At 45.9% G+C, this 18,499-nt stretch overlaps 1 protein-coding gene across 1 annotated transcript in view; it reads left to right on the plus strand.

The window, feature by feature from the left end:
* MYT1L (myelin transcription factor 1 like) overlaps positions 1 to 18,499 on the plus strand; it is a gene marked incomplete at its 5' end in the record, with an annotated part of 174,126 nt that overhangs the window by 92,900 nt on the left and 62,727 nt on the right. The window contains one exon of the mRNA XM_088448855.1: positions 343 to 593. Within this exon, the coding sequence (XP_088304981.1) occupies positions 343 to 593 (251 nt within the window). The remainder of the gene's footprint in view (positions 1 to 342; positions 594 to 18,499) is intronic.

Consider the following 18,499-nt stretch of genomic DNA (forward strand, 5'->3'; position numbering starts at 1 on the left):
CGCGGGGGGGAGGGTTAGTTATAGGCACCCCTGGGGGGAATTAGGGTTAGTTATGGGAAATCTGTGTGAGATCCCTGTAGAGAAGTGGTTCTCAAACTCGGTCCTCAGGACCCCACACAGTTCACTTTTTCCAGGTCACCCAGCAGGTGCACAGGTGTATTCATTAGTCACTGACATGTGTTAAAAGATCAACAGGTACAGCTAATTATTTCACTAGTAATTATGTAAGGAGACCTGCAAAACATGCACTGTTTGGGGTCCTGAGGACCGAGTTTGAGAACCTGTGCTGTAGAGAATTGCTGTTGTCTTGGAATTATTGATGATGCACATTTCTCTCTGCAGCTAAACGTTACTGTAAGAATTCCAGCCCGACGAGCAGCACAACCAGCAGTTATGCCCCCAGCAGCAGTAGTAGCAATATGAGTTGTGGCGGTGGCAGCAGCGCCAGCAGTACGTGTAGCAAAAGCAGCTTTGACTACTCCCATGACATGGAAGCCGCGCACATGGCAGCCACCGCCATCCTGAACCTCTCCACGCGCTGCAGGGAGATGCCACAGAACCTCTCTACCAAACCTCAAGACCTCTGCAACAGGGTAAATATATACTACAGTTCATCTATCTAACATAACCTTGGTATGTTACTGTCTTCCATTATATTATGTACAGTATTGCACAACATGCGTCTTATGTTGCTATTTCTAATCAAGATTTAAAATCAAACTATATGCCAAAATCGCAAGCTATTTTAAATGACTATAAAAAAAATACCTTCCATGTTGATTTGGATGTGCATTGTAAAGGTATAGGGGGAGATGTACTAAGCCTTGGAGAGAGATTAAGTGGAGAGAGATAAAGTACCAGCCAATCAGCCCCTAACTGTCATTTTTCTATTTTTTAACTGGTTGGTACTTTGGGGGAGATTTAATAAAGCTTGGAGAGAGATAAATTTGTAAAAGATAAAGCACCAACCAATCAGCTCCTGTCACTTTACAGGCTGTGTTTGAAAAATGTCAGTTAGGAGCTGATTGGTTGGTGCTTTATCTCTCATAAAGAACTCCAAGCTTTATTAAATCTCCCCCTTTATCTCTCTCCACTTTATCTCACTCCAAGGCTTAGTATATCTACACTACCTTCCACATAAAAACTAGAGATGACCGGCTCCGGTTCTCTGAGAACCAGACCCACCCGAACTTCACGATCCAGGCCGGGATCCGAGTCTGGCTCAGGTTTTTCCGCCTGACTTGGATCCCAAAACGAGGCAAAACGTCATCATCCCCCTGTCGGATTCTCACAGGTTTTGGATTATATATTTCCCTCCCTGAGTCCCGGGCTGTCAGACAGTGCTTCGTCCAAAGGGGGGCTGTGTTGTCCAATACAGGGGTGTGCTTGGCTGTGTTGTCCAATACAGGGGTGTGCTTGACTGTGTTGTCCAATACAGGGGTGTGCTGTGCTTGTCTGTGTAGTCCAATGCAGGGGTGTGCTGTGCTGGGTTGTATTGTCCAATCCAGGCACGGTGTGCTGTGCTCTGTCAAAGGGGCTGTGCTATTTGTCATTGCTTTGCTAATCCAGGGGTGTGCTGTGCTGTCCATCAAGAGGTGTGCTGTCCAGGATTGTGCTGTGCATCTAGTGTGCTGTCCATCCAGTGTGCTGTCTGTCCATGGACTGTTAAAAAAAAGTTACAAATATCTTTTTTTTGTGCTGTACTCCACACTGTGACACTGTATACCATACCCAGCCCCATTGTATCAAAAACACTGTGATGCTGCTGGGCGTATTGTGAATGACGCTGTAGGTTCATCATACTGCAGTTTATAATTCGTAAAGTATTGTAAGTGATGCTGTTGGTCAGTAATACTGCAGTTGATATTATTCATATAAGTATTGTGACACTGCTGGTCAGTAATACCGCAGTGTAATATATTAATAAAAAATATTGTGACACTGTAAGGGATAGCGCAGTGTTTTATTCATAAAAAATATTGACACTGTAGGTGGAAACGCAGTGTTTTATTCATGAAAAATATTGTGATACTGTAAGTGGTAGTGCAGTGTTTTACTCATAAAAAATATTGTGACACTGTAAGTGGTAGCGCAGTGTATTCATAAAAAATATTGTGACACTGTAAGTGGTAGCGCAGTGTTTTATTCATAAAAAATATTGTGACACTGTAAGTGGTAGCGCAGTGTTTTATTCATAAAAAATATTGTGACACTGTAAGTGGTAGCACAGTACTTTATTCAGAAAAAATACACTGTAAGTGGAAACGCAGTGTAATATTCAACACGTATTGTGACACTGTAAGTGGTAGCACAGTGTACTCATAAAAAAAATTGTGACACTGTAAGTGGCAGCGCAGTGTATCCATAAAAAATATTGTGACACTATAAATGGTAGCGCAGTGTTTAATTCATAAAACATATAGTGACACTGTACATTGATACTGCAGTTTTATATTTAAAATTGGTACAAATTGACATGTGTGCTGTATCCCACTTAGTTTGTGTTTGTTGATATGGAGAACGATCAGCTGAGAAGAGAGCAGGAACCACATACAAGTGTTGGAGCTGCTGCCACTGCAACCAGTCATGACGATACTTGTCCATCTACGTCATGTACTAATGCTGATGCATCAGGGCATCTAAAATCAAAGAAGCAATCTTTTATATTTGTAAATAAAAAAACATCAAAGGGTAGGTTAGCTGCAGAAAGATATGAAATTATTTATGACTGGTGGTCCTGCATCTTAGGATGATGTAAGCCCTTCTCCTTGTAGACGTTTAAAAAAAAATTTAATTGTTAAGGCACAGGAACCAATTGTTATCTCAGAAAAGTGACAAATACCTGAGGAGAGTCTAAGTGTGTCGGCAGGTGCCATGTGTGAGCCTGACCTTTCCAAATTTGTACTCGAAGAGGAGCCTCCTTCTACCACTTGTGCATCCTCTGCAAATGTGGGGATGAGCAGCATAAGTCAACATGCTGACATAGAAATCAATGATGCTTCTGTGGAAGTGCACCAGGATGAGGATATTTGTGTAGCTGACACTATTAAGGATGTTGATGATGAGGATGCTGATGATGAGGATGTTGTTTGTAAATCAGGCCCCAGTGGAAACCGTCATTGCCCATGATAAGGAAAAGTCCATTGTCATGCCTGGGCATAAAAGAAAAAAAATCCACTACTTATGTGTGGAATAATTTCTACCCAAATCCGGACAACAATTGTCAAGCCATCTGTACCCATTGTCATGCCAGAGTAAGTAGAAGTAGGGACCTTAAACATCTAGGAACCTCATCCCTGTCACGTCATCTACAGCACATCCATCAAAAGCGTATGCAAAATTCAGAAACTTTGGCTAAAAAACTAACAAGAAGAAGTCCAGCGTCAGCTAGCTCCCTTCTCTCTGCTAGATCCAGGCACCTGGCATCTTCACTACCAATACCTTCATCAACAATATCCTCAGTCATGAGAGAAACTAGTCCTGCATCCAATTTGATAAGGCGAACTCAGTCCTCTCCTATCCTGGATTCCTCAGAAGAATCCTTGAGCGCTATGCCTGCTGCTGCTGGGAGTGGATCTTCATCCCAGAACGGGACCAGGAAGTCTACTAGTAGTAGTTCAAAAAAACATTTGACTATTAAACAATCCTTTGCAAGGGGGAGCAAGTATGACAGCAGTCATCCAGTTGCACAGCAGATCACTGACGCCATAACATCTATGCTGGTATTAGATGTGCGTCCGATATCCGCCATTAGTGAAATGGGTTTTAGACAGTTAATTGAGGTCCTGTGTCCTTGCTACCAAATCCCATCTAGGTTCCACTTCACTAGAAAAGCAATTCCCAGCCTGTACAGGGACGTTAAAAAAAATGTAATTAGTGTCCTCTAAAATGCTGTTGTACCCACTGTCCACTTAACCACAGATATTTGGACAAGTGGAACAGGGTAAGCACAAGATTACATGACTGTAACAGCCTACTGGGTGGGTGTATTGTCTTCAGTGCTACCAACAGCAGCAGCAGCATCTAAGAAAAAGCAGCTCATTCAGATGCAGGCTACTCTGTGTATTACTTGTTTCACTAAGAGGCATACTGCTGACAACCACTTAGAAAAACTTAGGGAAGTCATTGCAAAATGGCTTACCCCGCTGAAGCAAGAGGTAATTAGAAGGTGGAACTCCACCCTTTATTTGTTTCAGTGGATGGAGGAACAGCAAACAGCAACAAACCATCCAAAGCTACACAAAGAACTATGACATAGGAAGAGGATGGGAATGTACCTTACTCAAGCTCAGTTGAAAATTCTTTTCATTTTGTGCAAAGTTCTGAAAACCTTTGAAGTAGTCACCTGTGAAGTGAGTTCAGACACTGCCAGCTTGAGTCAGGTAATTCCCCTAATTAGACCATTGGAAAAGCAGCTTGAGAAACTGAAGGAGTAGCTGAAACAAAGCGATTCCGTTAAGTATGTTGGACTTGTAGATCAAAACCTTTATTCGCTTCGCCAGGATCCAAGGGTTGTCAAGATCTTACAATCGGACTAATACATTTTGGTGACCATGTTGGATTCTAGGTTTAACTCATACATTGTGTCTTTCTTCCCAGTGGACACAGATCTGAAGAAATGCAAAGATCTGTTGGTAAGGAAATTGTCAGCTCAAGTAGAACATGATGCAGTGATGGCTCCTCCTTCAGTTTCTGCAGCAAGTGCTGCTGCCAGGAGAAAACTAAACTTTCTCAAAAAATGACCCACTGGTGATGCAGATGAGTCAACACAACCAAGTTTTGACATCTGGTCAGGTCTAAAAGAATTGCCTACAAATAATGAGACCTCTACCATGACTACATCTGATACGGTCCCCATTCAAAGAATGGTTGAGGACTATTTTAATGATAGCATCAAAATAGGCATGTCTGACAGTTTGTTTCACTACTGGCAGGAAAAAAGGCAATTTGGAGGCCCTTGCACAAACTGGCTATGCTTTACTTGAGCTGCCCACCCTCCAGTGTGTACTCAGAAAGAGTTTTCAGCACAGCCTTGCCAGCGATCGGCGTAGGAGACTACTTCCTCAAAGTATGGAAAAGATGATGTTCTTCAAAATGAACTACGAATTTCATGAGGAAGACTTTCACTGCCAATTACATCCAAAAATAGGCTGTAATGGTGGATTCCAGCGGGGACGAATTAATACTGTGTGAAGATGATGTACACACTGATGAGGGTGAGGAATCGAAAGATGATGGCATCAACATCTTGCCTCTGTAAAGCCAGGTTGTGCACGGAGATATCATTGCCAGCAATGTAATCTGCCCGTTGGTAGCTTGTTTTGTGGGGGCCCAAACAAACCAATTGCTTCAGCCACAATTGGCAGTCCCTGTCGCTAAAGTTATGCAATTTGTTAAACTGTGCATGTCTTTTTACCATATACAACATAAGGGTGGGTGGAAGGGCCCAAGGACAATTTCATTTTGCACCTCTTTTCTTTGCATTATGTACTGTTTGGGGCATTGCTGCTGACATTTTTAATTTTATAGTTTATTAAACTGCCATATTGTTTGCCACTGCAGTGCCACTCTGTGCCATGTCGGAAGCTGAACTTAGTTTAGTCAGCCAGCTAGCTCCTTGCAACCTTTTGGCCTAAACTGGATGGAATCAATATTGTGAGCTGTGAGGCGGTCAAAATTGACTGGAAATGATTGGAAATAAATGTTATTGAGGTTAATAATACTGTAGGAACAAAAAACAGGCCCAAATTATGAGATTTCAGCTGTTTTTATGATTTTTTAGAAAAAAATACAGATCCAAAACCAAAACACGCAAGGGTGGTTTTGTAAAACCAAATCAAGATCCCAAAGCTTGAAGGAGATACAGATCCAAACCAAAACCCAGGGGTCAGCACAAATCCATAATAAAAACCCTCTTTCCCATTTCTGTACACAACACTATCTGAGTTCTGTTGCCAAAGATAGAAAGAATATAGAGCTCTCATTGCTGTATGTCAGCCCCAATCACAGGGGCTTAATTCTGCACGCCCCTGTAACGGCGTTAAAACGCCCCCCCTTCTTCAACCCCTAAACGGTCACTTCATGTCAATCACTGTGCTGTTGGACAGCATGCTCACTGCAATCACTTGCCGATTGCAGTGGCCGGTTCGCGCTCGTGCACTGCGATGATATGCATGCGCAGAGCACACACTTCGACCAGCTGCGTGCGAACGCAGCCGTGCGAGCCATTCTGAATAAGGCCCATAGTTTCAGATGGGTTTTTTAATTTGTTTTCCAGAGATTAAGAAACACAAATTACTTTTTTACAATGTTGTCATTGATATTTACAAAGTTAAATGCACCATTTTCCCAATGTCACACAAGGGATTTATCTGCTGAATTTTTTACTCCATAATTTTTATTTTAATAAGTTGTTTGATTGAAATGAATTGATTTTGGTTAGAGAGTGTGACAGGCAATGCTCTGACACCTGGCAGCATTCAGGGCCCAGCAGCAACATAGTTCATGCAAATAAAGAGACTTCATAGAAGTCTATGTTAATTCTCCTTCACCGGTTACAGGGGCGCAGGTGATGGCAAAGTCTTTGCTATCTACTGCGTATGCGCCGTCTTCCCATAAACATTACTGGAAAGATGGCACCATCAGGAGAAGGGGATGAGCAGGTACCCGAGGCGTTAATATGCCTCTGTCTAAACAATGTTACTTGCAATGGTAAGCGGAGACCATTTAGAGTGTATGGGGGCAGCCATTTTGTGGATGCCTACTATATACTAGTAAATGGCAGGGGCATATCTATAATGGGTGCAAGGCGTGCGGGGAACACGGGCCCCTGGGTCCAGGAGGGCCCTGCACCGCACACCCTGCACCCATAATATTACTTACCTCTCCGGGGTCCCACGTCGGCGCGGGGGTCCGGTGCTGTAAAACAACTGGAAAATGGCCGTCGTTTGCACATGCGCAGTACAGGGAAAATGGCCGCCGCAGCCACTTTCCCGGTGACCTGTGCATACATTATAGACTCTGGGCACACTCTAGTGCCCAGAGTCTATAACTCCGGCGCTGGTTGTGCACAGCTCAGTACGTAGCCGGCCAACGGGCGGAGAGGAGGGGGCCCGTGTCGGAGACTGCACACGGGCCCCCTCCTCTCTAGAAACGCCCCTGGTAAATGGGCTGTATCTTGCAATTATTTTAAATTATTGTTTGTACTTCCATATTGCATTTTTTGCTAAATACTTTCTGTTTAATGTCCAGTATATCCAGCATTCAACTATTTTAGATGCTCAGCGTGACACAGAACTGTATAGTATAACTGTGGCCTGTAAAATAAAGTACGCTGATCTGTGCTGTGCCCAATGGCAACAAAAGACAATAAGAAGTAAAGATGAAATAAAGGCTTTAATAAAATACTCTGAAGAATGGCCTGCAGCTAAGTAATGTATTAAGCTAAAAGTTATAGGAGGCCAATACAAGTTAATAAACATAATTTGAAGTTCAAAACCCATTTCAAATATTTTCTTTCAGTTTCCTGACCACTGACCCCTCTTATATAAAACAGTCCCTTGTGAGCCTTGTTTAATTTTTTTGTTATTTTGTTTTGAGTATGAGATCTTGTAGCTTTCACGTCGGCGCAAATAGGTGTGAACTGTATTCCTCAAAATGTCCTTCAAAAGAATATTATCTATTTTGAAAGTAATGCATGTAAAGTTTTTCATACAATAAGAGGACATCCACAATAGGGGTGAGCGGGTTCGGATTTCTGAAATCCGAACCCCCCCGAACCCCCCGATCCGAGTCCGATCCGAGTCAGGCTCGACTTTTCCCGCCTGACTCGGATCTGAAATCGAGGCAAAACGTCATCATCCCGCCTTCCGAGTCTCGCGGGTTTTGGATCCTATATAAGGTACCCGCGTCGGCGCCATTTTCTCACTCGGCTGTGGACAGTGAAGAGGGAGGGTGGGAGTTAGGGCTGGCTGGGCTGTGTAGTGTAGTGTAGTGCTGCTGTTGTCCACTACTTCAAAGTCCATAGGGGCTGGCTGTGTTGTGCTGTGCTGCTGTTGTTAATAGGGGCTGTGTCCACTACTTCAAAGTCCATAGGAGCTGGCTGGACTGTGTTGTGCAGTCAGTTCTCCATAGGGGCTGTGTCCACTCCAAAGTCCTGTGCAGTGTCCCAGTCCTAAAGGGGTGCTGTAGTGTTGTCCAGGGGGTGCTCTGTCCATCAGGGGTACTCCCCCCAAGTGCTAAAAAAATAATATATTTTCTGTGTTTGTGAATTGTGTGCGCAGTAGCCACACGTGCATCAACAAAGTAGTGCCAAGCGTGCACCTGTGTCATAAGTAAAGGGCCGGCTGGCTTGACCGTTAAAGGGTGCTGTAACCCCCAAAGTACACTCCAGTCCAAACCAAAAAAAAAATTAATTTCTGTGTTTGTGAATTGTGTGCGCAGTAGCCGCACGTGCATCAACAAAGTAGTGCCAAGCGTGCGCCTGTGTCATAAGTAAAGGGCCGGCTGGCTTGACCGTTAAAGCGTGCTGTAACCCCCAAAGTACACTCCAGTCCAAACCAAAAAAATATATATTTTCTGTGTTTGTGAATTGTGTGCGCAGTAGCCGCACGTGCATCAACAAAGTAGTGCCAAGCGTGCGCCTGTGTCATAAGTAAAGGGCCGGCTGGCTTGACCATTAAAGGGTGCTGTAACCCCCAAAGTACACTCCAGTCCAAACCAAAAAAAAAATTATTTTCTGAGTTTGTGAATTGTGTGCGCAGTAGCCGCACGTGCATCAACAAAGTAGTGCCAAGCGTGCACCTGTGTCATAAGTAAAGGGCCGGCTGGCTTGACCGTTAAAGGGTGCAGTATCCCCCAAAGTGCACTCCAGTCCAAACCAAAAAAAAAATTATTTTCTGTGTTTGTGAATTGTGTGCGCAGTAGCCGCACGTGCATCAACAAAGTAGTGCCAAGCGTGCGCCTGTGTCATAAGTAAAGGGCTGGCTGGCTTGACCGTTAAAGGGTGCTGTAACCCCCAAAGTACACTCCAGTCCAAACCAAAAAAAAATTATTTTCTGTGTTTGTGAATTGTGTGCGCAGTAGCCGCACGTGCATCAACAAAGTAGTGCCAAGCGTGCGCCTGTGTCATAAGTAAAGGGCCGGCTGGCATGACCGTTAAAGGGTGCTGTAACCCCCAAAGTACACTCCAGTCCAAACCAAAAAAAAATAATTTTCTGTGTTTGTGAATTGTGTGCGCAGTAGCCGCACGTGCATCAACAAAGTAGTGCCAAGCGTGCACCTGTGTCATAAGTAAAGGGCCGGCTGGCTTGACCGTTAAAGGGTGCTGTAACCCCCAAAGTACACTCCAGTCCAAACCAAAAAAATATATATTTTTTGTGTTTGTGAATTGTGTGCGCAGTAGCCGCACGTGCATCAACAAAGTAGTGCCAAGCGTGCGCCTGTGTCATAAGTAAAGGGCCGGCTGGCTTGACCGTTAAAGGGTGCTGTAACCCCCAAAGTACACTCCAGTCCAAACCAAAAAAAAAATTATTTTCTGTGTTTGTGAATTGTGTGCGCAGTAGCCGCACGTGCATCAACAAAGTAGTGCCAAGCGTGCACCTGTGTCATAAGTAAAGGGCCGGCTGGCTTGACCGTTAAAGGGTGCTGTAACCCCCAAAGTACACTCCAGTCCAAACCAAAAAAAAATATATTTTCTGTGTTTGTGAATTGTGTGCGCAGTAGCCGCACGTGCATCAACAAAGTAGTGCCAAGCGTGCGCCTGTGTCATAAGTAAAGGGCCGGCTGGCTTGACCGCTAAAGGGTGCTGTAACCCCCAAAGTACACTCCAGTCCAAACCCCCAAAAAAATAATTTTCTGTGTTTGTGAATTGTGTGCGCAGTAGCCGCACGTGCATCAACAAAGTAGTGCCAAGCGTGCGCCTGTGTCATAAGTAAAGGGCCAGCTGGCTTGACCGTTAAAGGGTGCTGTAACCCCCAAAGAACACTCCAGTCCAAACCAAAAAAATAATTATTTTCTGTGTTTGTGAATTGTGTGCGCAGTATCCGCACGTGCATCAACAAAGTAGTGCCAAGCGTGCACCTGTGTCATAAGTAAAGGGCCGGCTGGCTTGACCGTTAAAGGGTGCTGTAACCCCCAAAGTACACTCCAGTCCAAACCAAAAAAAAAAATAATTTCTGTGTTTGTGAATTGTGTGCGCAGTAGCCGCACGTGCATCAACAAAGGAGCAGCGCCAAGCGTGTGCCTGTGTCCCATAAGTAAAGAGCCGGCTTGCTCATTTCTTAAAGGCTGGTGTAACCCACAAAGTGCACTACACTCCAGCAAAAATAAAAAAATATTTTCTGTGTTTAGCCGCACGTATATATCAAATCGATATAACATAAATGGAGGACCAAACTTTCTCCGATAAAAATAAAATAGAGAAAGATCAAGAACCACTTCCTCCTAGTGCTGAAGCTGCTGCCACTATTCATGACATAGACGATAACATGCCATCAACGTCGTCTGCCAAGGCCGATGCCCAATGTCATAATAGAGGGCACATAAAATCCCAAATGACAAAGTTCAGGAAAATTACCTTGAAAAAAACATTTAAATCAGCTGAAGAGAAACGTAAACTTGCCAATATGCCATTTATGACACGGAGTGGCAAGGAACGGCTAAGGTCGATCCCTAGTATGTTCATGACTAGTGGTTCAGCTTCACATGACGATGGAAGCTCTCCTCCCACTAAAAAAATCTAAAGAGTTAAGCTGGCAAAAGCACAGCGAAGAACTGTGCTTTCTAAGAAGATATCACAAATCCCCAAGGAGAGTCCAAGTGTGGTGGTGGTTGCGATGCCTGACCTTCCCAGCACTGGACGGGAAGAGGTGGCTCTTTCCACCATTTGCACGCCCTCTGCAAGTGCTGAAAGGAGCACCCACAGTCCACTTGCTGATATGCAAATTGAAGATGTCACTGTTGAAGTACAACAGGATGAGGATACTGGTGTAGCTGGTGCTGAGGAGGAAGTTGGCGAGGAGGATTCTGATGGTGATGTGGTTTGTTTAAATCAGGCTCCGGGGGAGACAGTTGTTGTCCGTGGGATGAAAAAGCCCATCACGGTCATGTCTGGGCAGAAGACCAAACATTCCACCTCTTTGGTCTGGCAATATTTCTATCCAAATCCGGACAACAACTGTCTTGCCATATGTACCATATGTAAAGGTGAAATAAGTAGGGGTAGGGACGTCAACCACCTAGGAACATCCTCCCTTATACGGCACCTGCAGCGCGTTCATAAAAAGTTACTGTCAAGTTCAGAAACTTTGGCTAAAACCGTAAGCAGTCCAGGGACACCTAAATCCCGTTGTCCTGTTGTATCCAAGCGCCTGCAAACCACACCGTCAACTCCCTCCTCGTCAATTTCCTCCTTAGTCAGGATCGGAAGTAGTCCTGCAGGCCATGTCACTGGCATGACTGACTCTCCTATCCGGGATTCCTCCGGAGGATCCTGCATTGCTACGCCTACTGCTGCCGCTGCTGCTGTTGCTGCTGCTGGGAGTCGTTCATCATCCCAGAGAGGAAGTAGGAACACCACTACTTTTACTAAACAATTGACCCTCCAACAGTCCTTAGCGAGGAGGATGAAGTACGACAGCAGTCATCCTGAAGCAAAACGTATAACTGAGGCCTTGACTGCTATGTTGGTGTTAGACGTGCATCCAGTATCCGCCATTAGTGCAGTGGGATTTAGACAATTGATGGAGGTAGTGTGTCCCCGGTTCCAAATCCCGTCTAGATTCCACTTCACTAGGCAGGCGATACCGAGACTGTACAGAAACGTCAGAAAAAGTGTCCTCAGTGTCCTGAAAAATGCCGTTGTACACAATGTCCACTTAACCACGGACATGTGGACAAGTGGAACAGGGCAGACTAAGGACTATATGACTGTGACAGCCCACTGGGTAGATGTATCACCTTACGCAGCAACAGCAGCAGCGTCACCAGTAGCAGCATCTCAGAAACGCCAGCTCGTTCCAAGGCAGGCTACACTCTGTATCACCGGTTTCAGTAAGAGGCACACCGCCGACAACCTCTTAGAGAAACTGAGGGAAATCATCGCCCAGTGGCTTACCCCACTTAGACTCTCCTGGGGATTTGTGATATCTGACAATGCCACCAATATTGTGCGGGCATTACATCTGGGCAAATTCCAGCACGTCCCATGTTTTGCTCACACAATAAACTTGGTGGTGCAGAATTTTCTGAAAAGCGACAGGGGCGTGCAGGAGACGCTTTGGGTGGCCCGAAAAATTTCTGGCCACTTTCGCCATTCAGCGACTGCGTGCCGAAGACTGGAGCGCCAGCAAACACTCTTGAACCTGCCCTGCCATAACCTGAAGCAAGAGGTTGTGACGCGGTGGAACTCAACCCTCTATATGCTTCAGAGGATGGAGGAGCAGCAAAAGGCCATACAAGCCTATACATCCACCTATGACATAGGCAAAGGAGGGGGTATGCACCTGACTCAAGCACAGTGGAGAATGATTTCTGTGTTGTGCAAGGTTCTCCAGCCCTTCGAACTTGCCACACGTGAAGTCAGTTCAGACACTGCCAGCTTGAGTCAGGTCATTCCCCTCATCAGGCTTTTGCAGAAGCAGCTGGAGAAAGTGAAGGAGGAGCTAAGACGGAGTGATTCCGCTCGGCATGTGGGACTTGTGGATGAAGCCCTTCATTCGCTTTGCCAGGATTCCAGGGTGGTCAATCTGTTGAAATCAGACCACTACATTTTGGCCACCGTGCTCGATCCTAGGTTTAAAGCCTATGTGGTGTCTCTCTTTCCGGCCAACACAAGCCTGCAGAGGTGCAAAGACCTGCTGGTGAACACACTGTCAGCTGAAGCGGAACGTGACACGTCAACAGCTCCTTCTTCATTTTCTCCTGCAACTGGGGCTGCCAGGAAAAAACTTAGGTGTCCTAAGCAACCCGCTGGCGGTGATGCAAGGCAGGCAGGACCAAGTTTGGACATCTGGTCCGGACTGAAGGACCTGGCAACAATTTCTGACATGTCTACTGTCACTGCATATGATACTGTCACCATTGACAGAATGGTGGAGGATTACATCGGTGACAGCATCCAAGTAGGCATGTCAGACAGTCCATACCTGTACTGGCAGGAAAAAGAGGCAATTTGGAGGCCCCTGTACAAACTGGCTCTATTTTACCTGAGTTGCCCCCCCTCCAGTGTGTACTCCGAAAGAGTGTTTAGTGCAGCCGGGAACCTTGTCAGCGAAAGGCGTAGGAGGTTGCTTCCACAGAATGTGGAGAAGATGATGTTCATCAAAATGAATTATCAGCTCTTCCAGAGAGACCAGCCTCCAGAACGTACAGAGGGACCTGTGGTGGTGGATTCAAGTGGGGACGAGTTAATACTTTGTGAGGATGAGGATGTACACACTGAAGAGGGTGAGGAATCGGTGGATGAGGAGGATGAGGATGACATCTTGCCTCCGTAGAGCCAGTTTGTGCAGGGACACATTAATTGCCAGCTTGTTTTGTGGGGGCCCAAACGAACCAATCATTTCAGCCACAGTTGTGTGGCAGACCCTGGCGCTGAAATGATTGGTTTGTTAAAGTGTGCATGTCCTGTTTATACAACATAAGGGTGGGTGGGAGTGCCCAAGGACAATTCCATCTTGCACCTCTTTTTTTTCTTTGCATTATGTACAGTTTGGGGCCTAGTTTTTCAAACTGCCATCCTGTCTGCCACTGCAGTATCATGCCTAGATGGGTCACGTGTTTGTGCCACCCACTCGTGTCGCTTAGCATAGTCATCCAGCTACCTCGGTGCAACCTTTTGGACATAAAAACACTATTGTGAGGTGTGAGGTGTTCAGAATAGACTGGAAATGAGTGGAAATTAAGGTTATTGAGGTTAATAATAGCATAGGAGCAGAAAAACCTACAAATTCTGTGATTTTAGCTGTTTTTATACTTTTTTTCAAAAAAATACAGATCCAAAACACAAAACCCAGAACCCAAAACACGGAAGGGTGGTTTTGGCAAAACCAATCCAGATCCAAAACACGAAGAAAGATCCAGATCCAAAACCAAAACACAAAACACGAAAAGTGGCCGGTGCACACCCCTAATCCACAATAAATATTGCTTTGTTTGTTATTGTTACAGTGATCGCAGTCAGTGCTGCTGTTATTTAGGACCTGATTAAGGGTGCCGGACACCCTAGGCTAATATACTTCTAGCGCCCTCTGTAATGCTGCTTAACAGACCACAGTGCGGTTTTGTACTCAGGAAATCGTCATGCAGCATACGTGCTGGAGGCAAAGGTTACACTGACATGTTTGATCTTGACATCTAATGATGTTTCTGGAGTGTAAAGTAGACTACAGCTTCTGGGGTATCAGAGGAAGATGCCAGAGATAGTCACACTCATCTACCCAGATTGCACTGTAGCACAATATACATAAAGTAAAGGTTTTTGCAGTAGTTAACATGGTTATATAGCCATAGCCATCTAGTGGTCACTTTAAGAACTTCCCTCCATCCCGCTTCTGGATAGTCCAATAAAAAACAAGCTTCTTTAATTAAGCTGTAATGAATTGGGTCTTCACTTTATTCCCTGGCTGACAACTATGTGGAGCCCCCCCTACCCCACCACCCATCAGTGGTCAGGCTCTGCTGTTATTGTCACCCTTATTATATACATTCAGGAATGACCTGCAACAATTATTCTTCTTCCACAGCTGGTTAAAGGTCAGCTATCAGGGAAATAAAGCTGGGAGAACCTGAAGCAATACTGATTGGACCAGCTGCCATATCTTCCAATCAGAGTTTCGATATGCTTGTACTGCTCACTAAGGGCCTGATTCAGAGTTGTACGTTTTCGAATTTGCAGCTGCGACCCAGCTCGCAGTTTATGTGGGAAAATATGCTAATGCCCGCTAACAGACTCCGCAGCTGAAATAGTGAGCGACGGACTGTGCAAATGTTGCTACACCCACTTCCCCTATTGTGTGCAGATCATCCGGGGGTTGAGAACACACCACCATCGACGTAACATCGGATGCACATCGACTCCTCAAATAAATCTTGGGCTGCACAATTTCCATGTCAACTTTCTCTCCAAAAATGGTTTCTGAGACTGTGGTTCTGCAATTGGGAACGCAACCGGGATTGCAGACAAATCTCTGGAACTCCCATTACACGCCCACGGACCGCCCATCTTTTGCTTACACTTTCGGCCACCTCCCTGGCTCCACCCAGGAACGCCCATGAATCGCAGTGGTCTGCTCAGAACCTTGCGATCACGGAGACATGGTAAATGCCTTTTCTCGGCATTCTCAACTTCGTGAACATTGGAATCAGGCCCTATGGCCCTGATTCAGACCCACTCGCGAGCGGCTGTCTGCTCACAAGTGGGTCGATGGTCTGCACTGCGCATGCGCATGACGGAGGGAGCTCCGTCGTGCGCATGCGCGAGACGCGACGAGCGAAGGACTTTCCTTCGCTCGTAGTGTCTGATCAAAGGGGGTGTGGTGTCGATGTTGATTGACAGCACGCCCCCTTTGGTGGGCGTCCCGGGGGCGTGCCTGCCAGACAGAGGCGTTCCCAAGGGAACGCCTACCGTCAGATGCCGGCCCCACTGACATTACAAGTGATGTCAGTGGGAGTGATTTTGGCTCTGATAGAACCAAAATCACTCCTGGCCTTGCGGTTGAGAAACTCAACCGCAGGCTTCTGCTCGCAGTGGCGATGGTCGCGATGGTCAAGACCATCGCGACCATCATCCTGCACGCTCGTATATGCTGTGGGTGGTGACCCACAGCTATACGAGCGTCCAGGAGGACGCTCCATATTTATGGAGGTGGGCCCTGATTCAGAGCGCGCGCTCTGGTCAGAGCACCCGGCTCTGAATCAGGGCCAATGTTCATTATATGTTCATTCAAAATTTTCCACAATGCTGATCCTGGAAGGTCATGTTTCCAAGGCACGGTAATCCTTGCTGGGGAGAGGGATTATTCTATTATACATAATTGGAGTTCTACATGAAACAGTGCAGCATGAAACTTGCAAATTATTTTATTTCACAACTTATTAAGTCTTCCACATTGAAAAGTAATTAACTATGAGATCGAAAAGGGAAACTGAATCATCTTTATATTTCTTAAATTATTGTCATCTAGTTAGTTGCCATCTGGTTGATATTATTTGCCTAATGCCTTCAGCATATGTGTGGTAACACAAGCCACATACACAGTCACAAGTGTTTAGCACCAGAGATACTGGGGTATATTTACTAAGGTGCGGGTTTTTAGAAGTGGCTTTGTTGCCCATAGCAACCAATCAGATTCTAGCTATTTATGCTAGATAAATGTTAAGTAGAATCTGGTTGCTATGGGCAACAAAACCACTTCTAAAAACCCGCACCTTAGTAAATATACCCCACTGTATGTACAATTCTATCTGACCAGTGAGCATGAGCCCTACACACTGTTATGATGCATCTACATTTAACCTGGCGGCATGATGACTAAACTTACCCTTAAAGTTTAGATCAAAATTATTTTGACATCACCAATTATATTTTTCTTGAATTGTTTATTAAATCATTTAATTTCATGAAATTTAGAATGGTGGTGGGCAACAAAAGAACGGACAAAATACAACATGCATGCATGCAAATCTCTTATTGGTGTTCAACTCTCCTAAACGCACACCTAGACGGGCTGTTTCATTTCCCAGCAGGGGCTAGTAAAACATATTGTCTGTCCATACCTGTGATAATCAGTATCAAACCCTACTTGTCTACTCTCCCAGAATGCCTGGAAAACTACATTCAATTAGCCGCAGGGTTTTCCCCGCGGCTAATTGCCACGCCGGACCAATTCAATTGCCGGGGATTCCTTGCGCGGGAGTCCCCAAGACCCCGCGCGCGAGTCCCCACTGTAGGACTTTACCTCGCAGCTCCTAGAGATGCGAGGTAAGATCCGCGTATAAACAACCAAATCGGCATCGCGCGCAAGGAAAAAACACATTGATTCCGCAGTTTACGCGGAATCAATGTGTTTACACCCGCGAATCCCGATTTTACAGTGCGGGAAAAAGTCTACCTAATTGAATAGCTTTTGGTCGGCAATTAGTCACTGGGACAAACCCGTGGCTAATTGAATCTGCCCCCATGATTTTTGGGGGGCTCTGCCAGGATCAGTCTAACCCTCTTCTACAGTCAAGTGGGTGGGGTTGTGATGACACAGGGGGTCATTCAGACCCGGTCGTTAGCGCCGATGCGCTCGGACCGGGTCGATGGCCCCCCACAGAGAATGCGCATGACGGCGCCGGTGCCGTCATGCGCATGCGTGAGACCCGCTACGACAAACAGTGCCGGTCGTAGCGGGTCTCGATCCAAAGGGGGCGAGCTGTCGATGTTGATTGACAGCTCGCCCCGTTTAGAAGGCGGGCCGGGGGGGTGGCAGCCCAAACGGGGGCGTTCCCATGGGAACGCCTACCGTTTGTGGGCGGCCCCACTGACATCACTAGTGATGTCAGTGGAGAGCTTCCTGCTCTGACAGAGCCAGAAGGTTTCCGGGGCTTACGACAAGGGAGACCCTACCCTAGGGTCTCGTTGTAAGCCCCGATGGTCGCAATGGTCTTGACCATCGCGACCATCACCTTAGGCGGTCGTAAGGCTGTGGGTGTTAACCCACAGCCTTACCACCGCAAAGGAGGACGTCTTGAAAATTCAAGACGTCCTCCCCTCATTCAGACCGACCGCACGCTCTGTGCGACCGGCTCTGAATGAGGTCCACAATTCACTGAGCCTCGCTCACCCCACCCCTGGGAGTCATACAAAGGCTGCAACTGCCTATCAAACTCTTTATCAAAATCCAAATATATGACATGTGCTGCATTGTCACACCCCAGTGTACAACTGACTTCCTTATGAAAACGAATCAGATTAGCATATTAGCACTGTTTTATAAGTCTTCGCTGTGAAATATTACACTCAGAAATGATCTCATCATTTCCTACAGTAGTTATGATTCTGTTCTTGTCCTAAATATTACGACTACTTCTGCATTTTGTCACTGGCACATTTACAAATGTTTCCATTAAAGTGAAAGGGCACATAGATGGATGGTATTTGGCCATCTACTATATACTGTAAATCACCTTTCTTAACCACTTAACTGACAATTTTTTTTTTCAAAAACCACTCCAAGATGTCCAGGTCTTTTTATGATTGAAATAGGTCAAGAACATGTAGCAGCTGTCAGGTACACACTGGGGAGAGGAGGGGGGTTAATCACATTTTCCCATTGGCTGCTCTTCTCTGCAGCCGCCGGGTGGGAGGTCCTGTCGTTTTGACCAATCAGCAGTGATTGGCATAGCAGGGCAGTCACTGGGGGAGGGTGCAGGGATGCAGTGAGGTCTGGAGGTCCCTCTGCTAGTGGCGACTGTTGTAAGATTAACTTCCAACAGCCACCCACTGTGCGTTACT

The sequence above is a fragment of the Taudactylus pleione genome, unplaced genomic scaffold (assembly GCF_031769625.1).
Source record: "Taudactylus pleione unplaced genomic scaffold, aTauple2 ptg000468l, whole genome shotgun sequence".
Taxonomy (NCBI): domain Eukaryota; kingdom Metazoa; phylum Chordata; class Amphibia; order Anura; family Myobatrachidae; genus Taudactylus; species Taudactylus pleione.